This window comes from Sebastes umbrosus, chromosome 3 (assembly GCF_015220745.1).
Source record: "Sebastes umbrosus isolate fSebUmb1 chromosome 3, fSebUmb1.pri, whole genome shotgun sequence".
In the NCBI taxonomy this organism is placed as follows: Eukaryota; Metazoa; Chordata; class Actinopteri; order Perciformes; family Sebastidae; genus Sebastes; species Sebastes umbrosus.
The window spans coordinates 24,949,530-24,964,790 of NC_051271.1; the positions used below are offsets into that span (position 1 = coordinate 24,949,530).

General features: G+C 38.7%; 1 protein-coding gene across 4 annotated transcripts in view; it reads left to right on the forward strand.

Moving 5' to 3' along the window:
* Positions 1 to 15,261, forward strand: part of tbck (TBC1 domain containing kinase) — a 55,692-nt gene that overhangs the window by 22,255 nt on the left and 18,176 nt on the right. For 3 of the 4 annotated variants that reach the window (XM_037764478.1, XM_037764477.1, XM_037764476.1), the window contains exon 23: positions 5,277 to 5,449. In XM_037764478.1, coding sequence (XP_037620406.1) covers positions 5,277 to 5,449 — 173 coding nt within the window. Of the gene's footprint in view, positions 1 to 5,276; positions 5,450 to 9,743; positions 9,907 to 15,261 lie in introns of those variants that run through there. The other variant, XM_037764479.1, reaches the window with a different exon arrangement.

The following is a 15,261-nucleotide window of genomic DNA, read 5'->3' on the forward strand; positions in this document are numbered from 1 at the left end:
AGTTCATGTAGCACACAGGAAAGAGAAATCAAATAGAATATAGCTGCATTTAAAGAGAAAGAATTACATATTTGCAGTTTCAAACAGAGTCGTCATTCAGTTAAATGACTAGCTAAACCTGCTTCTGTAGGAGCACATCATCTCCCACTGTACCATTCGTGTCTGATACACACCATTATTGATATCTTTGTTAATTTTCAGCCTGTGCATGATGGAAGCCTGTAGTTAGTGGTGATGACAGGTGTTCTCAGCAGTGAAATGTTAAAAGAACATGCATTATACATTTCTGACTTAATCTAAGGTTCAGAGAAATGGATTAACTTTACAAGATGCATAAGTAGGCTTGACATTTAGTTGTGAAATAAAAACAAGTCTGCTCTCTTTCCATTCCCGTCGGCAACTGTCGGAATAAAAGTTAACGGTCAAGATAACGTTACAGGACAGTGGCTCTTAAATGATTCAGACACACTCCTCTCTCTCCCTCCTTCTAGGCAGTAAATGGAGCCAGTGACAATAATTCTCAGTGACAAGCCTATTACACATAACACTGTGAAGTCTATAGTTGCCAATATTCCAACGAAGAGGAGAGGTCCAGATTTAAGGGAAGCGATACAGACTATAAAATCGTGTTCCTACCACTGGTTCCCCAAAATGTCAATATACTGTATGTACTGTTCCTCTTCATCCTTCACACAACTTTCTATTCACAAATATGTTACTTAAAGTCATCTTGTCTCTCCGGACTATCACCAAGGTTTAAAATATTGCTTTATTCTTTTCAATAAAGTTTTGTGAATGATATCACACTCGGTATATCAGAGTCTGAAATCAAATTAAATGTGAAACAGGTAGGACCTGTGCTGCAACATTATGCCTCGGAGCCAGCAATATATCTCAGCTGCCATTTGTTGGCAATTAATCTCATTTTGTGATTCCCATTTGCTAAGTCTTGTAGCCTAGGGTAATCTATAACTTTCTCTTGTTTGGAGAATTCATTGATTCACAATGGAGCAGAAAGCCTCTCCGGCTGACAGGAAGCGTGTGTTTACTGATGATGCAGCGGCATTTGCCTTCACGGGACATTAGCATCTGTCTTAATGAGCAGAGCCGGGCACAGAACCGATGAGCTCTAGTTATAGACGTTTAGTTCTGAGAAAAACAACCACGAGCTGCTGAAAGTGCTCGAGGCAACGTTGCAGACAGGGACACCTTGAAAACACCAGCAGAAGGAGAACATTAAAGTTGAAGGTTTAGCTTTTAAAAATATTTGGCATGACATATTTGCATTTACATTTGGGGATTTGACTGATAGTTTGGAACATTTTAAAATGAGTGTACAAATAAAATAATACCATTACTAGCAACCAGACAATATTTACTTGGAGCTGAAGTTATTGATCATCTCAGATTCACACCAGCAATTGTGCTCAAAGTTTAACTATGTCTACAAATTCTCAGACCTCAGAGAAGCTGAGAGTTATTTGTGTGCTCCCGATTCTCACTATCAGCAAAGAGGAGAAGTTCTCATTTGAGAATGACTGACACAGAGTGTTTTATAACATTCAGAACCGTAACATTTAATTAAAGGGGACATATCATGAAAAACTCCCCTTTTCAGTGCTTGTTCGCATACATTTGGGTATCTGGAGCCTACCAACCCTCAAACTGTGAAATAAGACAACCCAGTCTGTTTTTTGGGGGCTGTCCATAGACTGTGTAAGAAATGAAAATAGTCACTTTGACATCACCCATTGGTTGTTTTGAAGCCTTGAGTTTGGCATTTTGGCCGTCACCATCTTGGATATTTGCCACCAGACATGAAATGAGAGAGTGGAGCTAAGTACAACCGAACGCTGAATAAGACATTTTTAGGTGGACAAAAAGGTTATAATTAACTTTCATGAACTGAAAACACACTGTGAAAGGGTTAAAGTTGTAAGACGAAAACACGGATAACTACCAGAACGGACAACGCCGTGGTAGCTACCTGTCAATCACAAGGTAGCCACGCCCTAAAGCGTGCCCTGCTTTATGGTCTATTTTAGTCTAAATGGGAGTCGCCCCCTGCTGGCTATTAGAAAAAATGAAATTTTAAGGCACTTCCGCTTTGGCTTCACTTTTCAGATCACGGAGTTGCCCACTGGGGCTGCCTAGATCAGAAAACATGTGACTCAACATGTGACTCGGAAAGCCATTCAGATTTTGCTCCTATGTCACATGCAGGCTAATAAGAATAGAACTAGAAAAGATTTACCTTTGCAATGGTGCACCATATTTTTACGCAGCCCAATCAGAGGAGACTGTTTTTTGTCAGATATGTGCCCTTTTATAATGTCATCATGTTTTGTTTTTCCAAGTGATTCCGGTGTGCAATCAACTCATTCAGAGGACTGACAGGCTGCCCTGTGTACAATTTTCATTCAAGGAAAAAAACCTGATAAAAACGACATGCTGATTTCGTTTTGAACTGCAGAAACAAGTTGATTTCAGTCTAATGCTGCCTCTTACATTTTATCCAGTGAGTCTGTTCATTTTTTATTTACTGTACAAATGTAGTATACAAAATCCTTTTATTGGTGAACATGCTTTTGAGAAGATAATAATTCAAACAATGCTTTGGCACAGCCGTTGTTTCCATCTCTTGTTTGTGTGTGTCATGTGTGGTTGGATCATTTAGCCACAATATCAAGGATCAGGATATACATAACCACTTTTTTTTTATTTAAATCTTGTAATTCCAGTTTAACAAAAGCAACAACCGTTGTTACTTCCCAAAGCTTTTTCTTAATTTTCAGTTAAGTCTCAGTTTAGCTTACTTGAACTTGTTTCCTGGGTAGATATGTTGGATAAATGAGAACATATAATGAAACATATTTGTTACTTACTGGTTTTTACATGTTAGAAATACAATCTATTTAAATAAGAGCCCTGAGCATTGATTGATCACTGAAATGAGATACTCACTTTCCACATTCCCACCTTATATTATCAATGTCATCATGGTTTACAATTAAAGAGCTATTCAAAAAGGGAGAAGGGAATCGTCACAACTGATGGTTGGCTCTATAATCTGAGTAGTTTTCATGGTTTGACTGTTATAATATCAAGGGTTGGAACATTATAAAGCAACAGATTTTCTATTTCTGTGTATTCATTCATCTCCATTATTGTCAGGTCTATCTTCCTTTGCACCACAATCCAATTCTACAACCCCCCGAGCTGCTCTTAACTAATCATGCTATTCTATTTGTGGCAACAAGTCACAGCCCACAATCAACGCCTCTACATAATTACTGAAATGTAATTTTGTCTTCCTAAAAAGAAAAAAAAAAAGCCCTTTAATGAAATCGGCTGCCTCGGAATGCCCAGCTGAGCCCAGGGCTTGTTAAAGCCGCTATCAATCTCCTCTTCCTCATTCCTGCCTCTTTTAGCTGGAGGAGTGATTGCATGCAGCATTCGTCGCCCCAGGGAGGGAAAATGTGTTTCCCTGAACTGCCTAGGAGCCTGTCGGTGAGGAATCTCAGACCACCAGTGTGTTTTTCACTGGAATGAACCTTGTAACAGAGTCTGTGAGGTCCTAGCCCATGAGGGCTGACAACCCCCTAACCTTGACGCCACTGTGGGACATAGAGTGGGGGAAAGATACATCTTTTATATAATTTCCCCTCAGCCTGGGCCAGGTGCAGCAGGTCATACCAAGGAGCACTCATTAGGAAGGTTTGCTTCATATCCACAGAAAAGGGGAGTGAAAGAGAGAGGATGTCAGTGCGAAAGAGTGTGAAGGAAAGAATTCCTAATTTACCCAAATCCTCGGCTAATCCAGTGAGTCCCTGTTCCCTAATCCTCTCTATTCTCAACGCAAGAAGCAGGAGATACTGCTGGAGAGGCATTAGGGGGAAGAGAAAAACATTTAGCTTTGCACTAAAAACTTATTTTGGGACAACATAGCTCAGATGAGGGACAGCCGCTAAACGATGACCAGTTATTATCTCAAAGAGCCACTGGCACTGCTGGATGACTACTTAAGATTATTAATGGCAGCAAAATGCCAAGGTCAAGCTGCTCACGTCTGCTGCTAAACCTCCCACACCCCATTTACGTAATCATTTATGCTTTATGTCTGATTCAAGGGAGGTAATCACATTTTTATTCATTCATTTTATTCTCAGTCACCGCAGTTGAATAATTTGTTAAAGTAAAATGCTGTCGGTGGTAATTGAAAATTCCAAAGATTAGCAGAATGCCCTCTGTTCTGAGTTTATTTAGGTTTTAAGTGAAATGTCTTGGCAGCTATTCACTGGGTTGCCATTAGTTTTGGTACAGATAGTTATGTCGCCCTCAGGATGAATTGTAATTGCTTTGGTGATCCTTTGAGTGTTCATCTGTGCCACCATTAGGTCAAAATGTTTAAGTGATTTGGTTTATTAACAAATACCTGCAAAACAAATTTCACTCTAATCAGTTTTAGCTGTAATTTGTGTTAAGTGCTAATTAGCAAATGTTAGTAGCGAACATACTAAACTAAGATGTTGAATAATCATTAACATTAACATTAAACCTGCTAAAAACATCAGAATGTTAAATTTAAGTTTAAATTTATTTATATAGCACCTTTAATACAAACATGCCGCCCAAAGGGCTTCGCATAGCAAGATTAAAACAACACAGACAAAAAAAAATAGATACAAAAATAAAAACAACAAAAAGTGGACAACAGTAGATACAATTTTGCCACTTAAAATCTAAGGCTATGACATTACTCCAAAATAAAAGCAAGATTAAAAAGATAAGTCTAATAGCCTGTTAGCATGCTAATGTTAGCATTTAGCTCAAAGCATTAATGTGCAGCCTCACAGAGACGCTGGCGTGGCTGTAGAGTTTTAGACCATGTTCCAAATCGCATACTTTTTTTCTTTTTCTTTTCAGTACATACTACTATCTGCTAGTTTTGGCATACTGCATTTGACATACTATGTATTGGGACATACTAAATCTTTTTCGGGCATACTAAATAGTATGGTAGTATATGGTATTTGAGCGCACAGTTGTGATGTAAAAAGCTGCCGTCTTCATCCAAGGCTGCTAATTTCCACCTTTCTTTACTGATTACTAGGGTATGTGGTGTATAAAGATCCGTGTTTGCTTGCTTATTTGAGTAAACATAAAAAAGATGTGTTGTTCTTTTAGTGATTTCACTATTTGGATGTTGGTTATTTAAAAAGCAATTCATGAAAACATTGGCAAAAAAATTTAATATTTTCTTTTTTGTTGCACAGAAATTGACATTGAGCGCTGTGTTCGTGAATCCATCAACCTCTTCTGCTGGACTCCAAAGAGCGCTACATACCGACAGCATGCTCAGCCACCAAAGGCCGCTGGTGACAATGGCTTTGGGAAAGCAGCGACATACTATTCGTCTGACTACCAGGACATGCCCAAAACAGACCTGGTGAGTTTTACTCATCACACACACACACACACACACACACAGTCACACACATTAACTTTACAAAAAAATGAAATGAAATTCAAAGTTGGCCACCTTTTCTTTACAAAGTTGTGATCATTATTATCTACAAAGTACATCCAACTTTTACTGAGTCAGTGCTTGTTGATGTTAAGCCATAGTGACCAAGCAGGAAGTCTGCTTTTGTTCTTCTTTTTCTGAGGTTTGTTATTCTGTTGTATCCTTTTAACAGTACAATAGAAGGCATCGTTTCTGGTGTCTGGTATCTGAGGTAATGAGCTGCCTCTGTCAACACGTGTCTCTGTCAAGGCCTCACCATGACACAACAGAGGTTTTAATGAAAATATACTGTATGTTAGAGACAGGGCGAGACAGGAATTAAATTCACCACGACCTGTATGTCTGCTGATATGCTGCAGGAAAATCTATATCTTAACAGACAAGTGACATAATTGATAAGAATTATGACAACAAAATGGGGTAATGTGTTGGTAATTTCAGAGCTATTATCCTGGTAAGAACAATGGAAACATATTGGTAATATTTTATTTTAAAAATACAAGGTTTTATTTAGAGCTGCAACGATTAATCGATTAGTTGTCAACTATTAAATGAATCGGCAACTATTCTGATGATCGATTCGAAAAAGGAGTCAAAATTCTCAGCTTCTTAAATGTGAATATTTTCTGGTTTCTTTACTCCTCTATGACAGAAAACTGAATATCTTTGAGTTGTGGACAAAACAAGACATTTGAAGACGTCATCTTGAGCTTTGGGAAACACTGATCGACATTTTTCACCATTATCTGACATTTTATATACTAATCGATTAATCGAGAAAATAAATGACGGATTAATTGACAATGAAAATAATCGTTAGTTGCAGCCCTAGTTTTATTGGTAATATTCTCTCATCAGCAAAATCAGTGTAAAATCTTACTGTCTAAACTTTGAGCTGATGCAGTCACAGATTAATTATATGTAATATTAAGGTGATGAAAAAGAAGATAAAAGTATGCTAATAACAGAGTTGCTTGGTAATATTACCGTAACGTTTACTCTAATGCTAATATATATAATATATATAATATAAATCACTATCAATAATTACCACAAAATATCGCTGAAATTCTATTCTAATTTTATTGTAAGGTAATGCTGTCAAAATTCAATTTCAAATGCAGTGATCAGTGATTTTAAATCTAAATATGAGCCTATAACTAAGTGGTCTACTATGACCACTAATAAATCTACAGCATGTGTCGTGTGTCTACATAGTCAGTATGAGCAATCTGTAAAACGAGGCTGCAGGAGCTTTTCTACATCTTATTCAGTGCCACCCATACAGACTGGTTACCTCGCATGGCAGCTGGATTCATGGATGTCACGAGATCACACGAGAATCGCGGGATCACATATCACACGAAAATCCATCTTGTCAAGCTTCAAGTAATGCTTTTGTATCCAGGACTCCCTAAAAACGTGGTATTTCACCCGGCATCCTGCATCCTGAGTGTTGTGTGCCTGATGTGCGTTCTCATCAGCATGTATTTGGTTGTCTTGTCACTTTTTGGATAAGCTAGCAAAACTGTAACCCTAAAAGGTTGTTTATTAACCTTACCCCAAGATTAAACTGACAGGAGACCTCATAATTGTTACTTCAAAAAGAGATGGTTTTTGATTTTTTTGTGATCATCGATTTACAAAGATACACTTAGATTTTTGCTCCTTGTAACATTACTGCTGGCAGGGCTGCAACCACAACTAACCTTTGCTGCACATTTTCAAATAACCTTTACCTGACTGCTGATAAATTCTTAAATGGACCATAATAAACGTTACTGGAAAATAAAGATGAAAGCACCCAGGATAGATCTATAAAACGTTAATCCAAAGAGCAGAGATTAACGTTACAGTCTGATCACACTGGGATTGTACTTGACTCACTCTCTCACACACACACGCACACACACACACGCACACATACTCTCATACACCCACTCGCCAATTGCAAATTCATTCTAAGGTTGCATGACTGGATAGTGAAAATTAAAAGTAGTAACCTACATTATTTATACAAAACTAAAACAATTCATGAACATGCACACGGAGCTGTTAGACGGTCACGGAGCTCGCCGAAGCGTGCACAGCTACGTCCTGCAAAACCACGCCCATCCGAGTGAAATACCATCTTTTTAGGGAGTCCCGTTTGTGTGTCAGTCAAGCTAGAGCACTGACCAATCAGCGTCCTGTGAGGAGCTACTGGCAGCTACGGCCTTGGCTTAGGTGTTTGTGAGGCGACACAGAGAGGCGACAAACAACAATGGTGCCTCCTGAAGAGGTTAGCGTAGATGCTGCAATAGCATCAGTTATATCAGGACTGGAGAGTATTTCTTTAATTGAAAGAAGAGCAAAGAATGTTACTGAAGGCTTTTCTCGATGGAAATTATCTTTTTGCTCTTCTTCCTACTGGCTTCAGCAAGAGTCTGACTGACAGACTGTTCATCCAATCAACTGCTAAGTATTTTCTGAGAGTTTAAACAGTATCCAGTGACGGCTTCTCAGAGCGTTCTGTGTAAACAAGCCATCTGACGGGCCAGGTTAACAGACTGCTACTGTAGAGATGTGATAGGGTTTATTAAATGTCAGCAGCTGATTTTAAATTGAGGTAGATTTGCTTGTGAGATACTTGTCAGCTTTCACAGTTTTCTCTGTGAAATAATCCCAAACGTGAATAGCGTCACACTGTTGCCATTCATTTTTTTTCTGCTCTGATGTGATAAGTTGTTGCTACATTAAACGTGTTTCTGATTTGCACAAAGCGTGACTCACTGCACATTACCCAGCACCTGTTCTTTTCACTAATCAACACCTGATTGTAGAGCAGCGCAGTGACCCCAGTAGGCCTGGTAAACTGTATTGATTTTTCATGTTAGAATCAGTTCCTCAGGAATTAAAAGTTACAGTTTAATGCTCGATACAATACATGACAACGCCGGTCTTTAATTCCCAAAGTGGCCAAATATTGATTTCTTTTAAAATTCATTCTCTTTACAAATACAAACGGTCCAAATATCTGAGCATAAATAAAGTAAAATTTTATTTATATTGCACATTTTAAAGTACGGTTACAAATTGCTTTTCAATAAACAAACTGCATTAAATTATATTAATTTGGCAGAAGCTTTTGTCCAAAGCAAGCTTCCATCAGCAGCAAGTGCGAGATGTCGCCAAACATTTTAAGACCGTCCCTCCTAAGATACAGAAATGCAAATACATGAATTAAAAATAAACGCATAGCACAAATGTATTAAAAGGTGTTCATACTTAGTTTTGAGGAGTACTTATCGATGTGATGCTGTCTATCACACAGGTCTTTTGTCTTTGTTTAGTTTTTGAGGCGCAGCCCTGTTTGCCTTTCACACCTGAATGCATCGTGTTCAGAAAGCTCACAAACAGTCTTGTCAGCCCCTATCTGCTGTGTGCCCAAGTGATTGCTGTAATCTTTCTCATTCAGCCGAAGCTGAATGAGAAATGGGTGGGTGGTGGCATTGATCCATGGCCGCATCTATCTGCACCCCACCTCTTCCTCAGAAAACATTCAGGCAGGAGTGCACTTTGTTGAAATGTCACTCTCATCACTGGACTGACCACAGACACACACACACAGTACACACAACACTAATTATACAATATGACTGCAGAGAAGAAATCCAGGAAATCTGAATGTTGATCAAGAATTTCTTTAATACACATATCGGCACAGATAGACTTGAAGATAGCCTTTTCAGACATTTGACTTTCTCAGTTAAAACCTGCTAAAGTTTGTATAGTGTGAAGAGTAAAAGTGAAGACTCTGGCAACATTAAATGGAGGTATATGGGATGTCACATCTGACAACATGCAGTCTCTCCCTTTACAGTTGCCCCTATATAAGATCAATCAGAAGGTAACGCTTCATGTAAACACCTTAATCAGGATAAACTGACTTGTTTTTTTCTGTTTGACAGGGCTGGTTTAAGACTTTCACTATCTTTTCTCCAGATTAAAATGTGCCATCTGAAGAAACACTTATACACTTTATTTATTACTATAGCCGTTTTTCCTGACATTCACTCTCTACCATCTTTCTCAGGGCAGCTATCTTTGAACAGGCGATGTTATTAGTTTTGGTGCCATACAGTTCAGTAACTCCTGAAATAGAATCTTCTGATAAAACTTTTGCTTCAGTACAAAACTGCAGTAAACTAATTACTTCATGTTGCCATGTGTTCAGTGTAGGTCCATCTACAAAAGTTTGCTCAAGGAATGAATGTCAACAGGACACCTTATCCAAACAGTGTTTTTCTGTGCTGACATGTGGTGAAGGGACAGTGCCATGCCGAGGGAGTTTCGTACAAAAAAGGCTGTGGCTTTGGAAGATATTCACTTGCTGCTGAAGCCTCATATTAGCTTTACCTAAAACTTGTAATGTATTTTTGCACAGAGCAGCAAAGACTGTGGATTATGTCTTTCATCACTTACATTGAAATGGCTTTCTCCTTTGGGCCAGTATGGACAAGGAATGATTATAGCAAGCCCAACCCGACTGTTGTTTTAAAGGAACAATGTGTAACATTTAGGTGGATCTATTATCAGAAACGGAATATAATATGAATAAGTATGTTTTCTTTAGTGTATAATCACCTGAGTCACCTTGTGTTTTTGTTACCTTAGAATGAGCCGTTTATATCTACATAGGGAGCTGGTCCTCTTTACGGAGTCCGCCACGTTTCTACAATAGCTCAGAACGGACAAACCACTGTGTTAACTTTTCTTGCATAGGCCAGAGTTAATAACGTTTCTCGCTCCATAGTTAAGCCCCGTCACTCCACTCCGTCGGGAAATAAGACACCGGAAACCTCTGTTGGTCTTGAGGAGCTGCAGCATTTATTTCTGCACTAACTGCAACTTCCACTGAACATTCAATCGATATTCTTAAAGCTAAACTAACTCTGTCTTCTGCTCCTCTAGCTTCCATGTGAGCTCACACACACATTCGCCGCTGCTGTCTCTCTCTTGCTTCACCACTCACTTCCCACAGTCACACACACACTCTACGCACTGGCTCTGATATTTTTGTAAATGACCATACATTACTCTTACAACACCTGGCTCTAGATTGGGCCATTCATGTTTTCGCGTCGGCCACCGTAGTTCTCCTACACGCTTGGCACACGATGTTTCAGGTGGTTGCAATCTGCACCTCACTGCTAAATGTCACCAGATCCTACACACTGCACCTTTAAAACAGACTTAACCTGTCCTTCAGGCTAAAAAGTAATGGAATTGATAGAATAAAACAACAAACAATACTCACTGTTACATGTAGAACTACAGTCATATACAGTTAATTCTGACTTTTTCTGTGGTTCTCCATGACGTCTTGACTCCCCAAAAATAAAAAGTGTTATGGCTGATACTGTACAGATGCATATACTGTATGCATGTGTTACATGCTGCCCAATCGTTCCTCTCTCTGGTAAGAGAGCAGGAGGCTCTGTCAGCAGATTCCCAGCCCTCGTAGTGAACAGACATCCATCTCACTGGACAGCTGCTGTCCACTCAGCTTGGTCTGAGTGAGTGAATTGGAGAAAGCCGGCTCTCATTCTCCTTTCTCTGAGCCACTAATAGGACAATCTAAACATAGCAAAAACAAATACAAAAAAATTGCTCTACACTTCTTTAAATTGACTCCGTCTCATCAATCTTTGACGTTGATTTAGTTTGTCTGCAGTTAGTTGATCAAGTTAGGTGGTCTCCCTCTTTCTCAAATTGTTTATTGATAATGGCGTTTGCATGAAGATCTGTGCACGACTGCTCGCAAGTGAGTGATGCTCCTCTGTGGCAGCCGTAGTAGAGCAGCATTTGGGCAAAGATAGCTGTAAACAGCTAAATGTGTTCCCAGATGTAGAAGTTGTCTATCTCAACACAACTGAACACACATGAGAAATATGTGTGTTTGCTAGTCACTGTAATGTGCTGCACATAAAGAACATGGTGTTAGTATTGTCTACAAAGTTATGCTTTACATTGGCAGTTTTGAGAAATGAAAATAAACCAAATGTGGTACCATGTGGCATGGGAAATTAGTGCCATTCCCCATGGATGAGCAGATGTTTTGCTCACTCGTCATCTAACAGCTGACAGAGCTTGTATTTCGATGATTGAGCGAATGGATGTCCATAAACGGGATCGCATACTGGTTCTAATTTGGCAGAACTTGTGCACCACTAACACGTAAAACTGTGAGCGAATGGAGCATTCCCAGTTAGGTAGGGTAATGCATTCGAGACTTGTTGTGAATGGGTAAAACTGGCCCATTAAGTCTTTACTTACTAAAACACAATCACATGAGCACCTGAATAATATACAGTATATGATGTAATTTAAAACAAAATCTCTGCAATAAATTGTAGCATTTTGAAGCTTATTATATAAAGTTTTGTTGACAATATGACATGTTGTTTCAACCATTAGAAACATTTCTCAATTTTACACACATTATACAAATGGCCATAGAGTTTAATGAATGCCTCTCTGACACATCAACGTCAACAGAAACTGAACCTTATAAGCTTCACAAAGAGGATTTAACTCTGGGTGTTGTAACATTTTGGATTGCATTACATGCTACTGTGTCCTCCCTGTTTTATTTCCAGTTATTAAAGCTTAATCATAAGTAAACTCTATAATATATTCCAGTGATGCATCTTCCAAGTAAAGCTAATACTGCTTTTCAAAGTCATACTTCAGTATTTCAACAATAATACTCTACATATATACTGTACAATTTGAAAGGTTTTTAGTAACCGTATGATTTCATTAAAGTATGTTATGAATGACTGACTAAAATTCTGAAAAAACTGTGGTCTTGTGATCTCACCTCCAAGTGTTTCAATCGTCAAACGTAAGTGCAAAGCAAGTTGCTTATGCAACACTTAAGCAGCATTATATTTCAGCCACTGTAACTCAGTTGTCAAAGTGCACGTCTGGTCTCAAATTCTGTCCTTTGTCAGCAAAAAGAGAGATGAATTTTCATTAGAGGAGGCGGCTTTTTCTCAAAAGAAATGATTCATATTTGAGCAATATTGGTAACTGCTGTGTGGCCAGAATTAAAACAGGAAATTGGTGTGTGTGTGTGTGTGTGTGTGTGTGTGTGTGTGTGTGTGTGTGTGTGTGTGTGTGTGTGTGTGTGTGTGTGTGGGTGTGTGGGTGTGTGGGTGCGTGCGTGCGTGCGTGCGTGCGTGCGTACGTGTGTGGGGCCGCTGTGAGGGGTTTTTGTTGTCAGCATTTTTCTCAGATCATGGCCTCAATTATGCTCTTCTCTTTGTCTGACTGCAGATAAAAATGTTTTTCCTTTAGATATGATGCTCAAACACCACATACTGTGTTTTTTGATATGTGAAAACCTCAGAAGAGTTCCGATCACGCAATGTGAAGGCACTTTTAAATGAGTCATTGACCTTGCCATAGAGCTTTATCCAAACTGTACAACACCATTGCTCCCAGTTCAATATGTTAAGTGATTGAGTTTCTTTTGGCAACTGTGGACCATGAGCATTTGGGCGTAGGCGCACACACACAAACACAAACCACTGCAGAGGATTTGTGTCTGCTTATCAGCGGCTCCAGTTTAGCCTCATCACTGTCAGTCCAGTGAAATGCGAAAGTGTCATTAAGCCATTTTCGGTTGGCACACTCGGCTCGTCATGACATTTAAGTCACCACAGAGTGCTCCGTCAGCCCCAGGCAATGACAGGCTGCATATTTTGCCAATTTCTGTCAGTATATTGTATGCGTAAGGATACATTTATGTGTAGAAAGAGAGAGAGACATTATTTGTTTTTCACTAGGGCTGTATATTGTCAAGAATCTGGCGATACATTATGTATCATTATTGAGCAGTTACGATTCAATATATTGCAATACTGTAAGCAAGGCGATATATCACGTTTTTTTTAATCTAATTTTAGGAAAACTGTCATAGCATAGATGAGATGAATGAATCAATACAGTATCACAAAACATAATATCGCAATATTCAATATTTTCGATACTTTCTTACACCCCTAGTTTTTACTAAAGTAGATCTATAGGTGTTGCAACTCATCTTTGCTGATCAGCACACTGAAAATGTGCTTATATGAGCTCAGCCAAGCAACTGAGACCATTCAACTCTATGGAGAAGTCTGAAGTCCTTATCCACTTTCATTCAGAGACGGTTACAAACAATTACAACCCAGTTAGGTACAGCGGTCCACAGCTTGTGTCAAACCCAAAACAGGTTTGACTGCTGTGTTGGCAGATAATTTGCACTGGGTTAGGACTCTGGACGTCCGAGTAGAACTGCTTCTCCTACATGATGAATCGGCCAATTGTGGCAATTTCCTTCCATGCAACTAACCCGACGGTGTTTTATAATGATTAGTCAGGAACAACGACATTTTGCGATGCATGATTGTTACCTAGACGATGACCTTCCACAGAAATGTTCAAAATATTGGCTCACAACACCCGTCTATCAGTTATATCTTATTGATGTGTACATAAAAGATGAGCATTAGTGGGTTGTCATAACAACTGCTTATTTGTGGTCCTCTGTTAAGTGTATACCTACTTGAAAGGCATTTTTTTGCTCTAAACATTTTAAAAGCATTCCTTAAAGCCCGTCTGATTGACCCACTTGCCATTTTCTCTACTTTTTGTATGTTCGGTGCTTATTCAGACAAATGTAGAAAAATGCACACAGCTCCCAAAGACGATAAACTTGAGTAAGCATTTATTTATCAGTAAATACCTGCTCTTCTTATGTCCTCTTTTTCCCCTCAGTTTACTCATTTATTTTAGTAATTCCCTGCATGAGACTAGAAGCAAATTCTATTTTATATTGATCAGCAGCATACATCTAGTGTACACTACTGATTTATGCACGCACACAGGAAAACAGCCACATGCACCACTGCTCCAGTGATTAAATGCTATGTGATAGTCAACAGGACTCGATGTAATCATTGCTCATCACAGCAAAAAGCGCTGCCTGCTCAGCAGGTTAAGACCCAGCTGAACACACACATGCTGTATATCTGGTCCAAAACCAAACATCGTTTCACATTCGATGGAGAGATGGGTGGACCTGTGTTCTCTTTGGAGTTGGATTTTATTTAATCTTGTTGAAATATTGAACACAAGTACACGTTACATTTAAAATGAATAAACTCCACTTCTCAGTAGTACTTTTTTAGTGCTATCTGGAAAGCTTAAGTGTTTTTTGACGGAGCTCAGCTGTTCCCGTGTTCCCATGTAATCCAACCACGATCTTCTCATCTCTGGGTTTGTGCAGCAAAAATGTAAAACTATGCTAAAAAGGAGTAAGTTAAAGCTGGTTTCCTCAATGTTTTAGTATATTGTTTGTGTAACATAGTCTCAATGGGGACATACTATATAGTATATAGTATTATAAAACAAAAAAACAAGCCCATTCACTCTGAGTGTAGATACTCAGCTATTAAGACATTTTTGATCAAAATAAAAATGTAGTTAATAGGACTGTCAATCAATTAAAATATTTAATTGCAATTAATCAAACATTTTTTATCTGTTCAAAATGTACCTTAAATGGAGAGTTGGTAATTAGGCTTGCTTTCTGCAAATGTATGTATATAAGTATTATTGGAAATCAATTAATAACACCGAACAATTGCAAATATTGTTCAGAAACCCTCAGAGGTACTGCATTTAGCATAAAAAAAAAT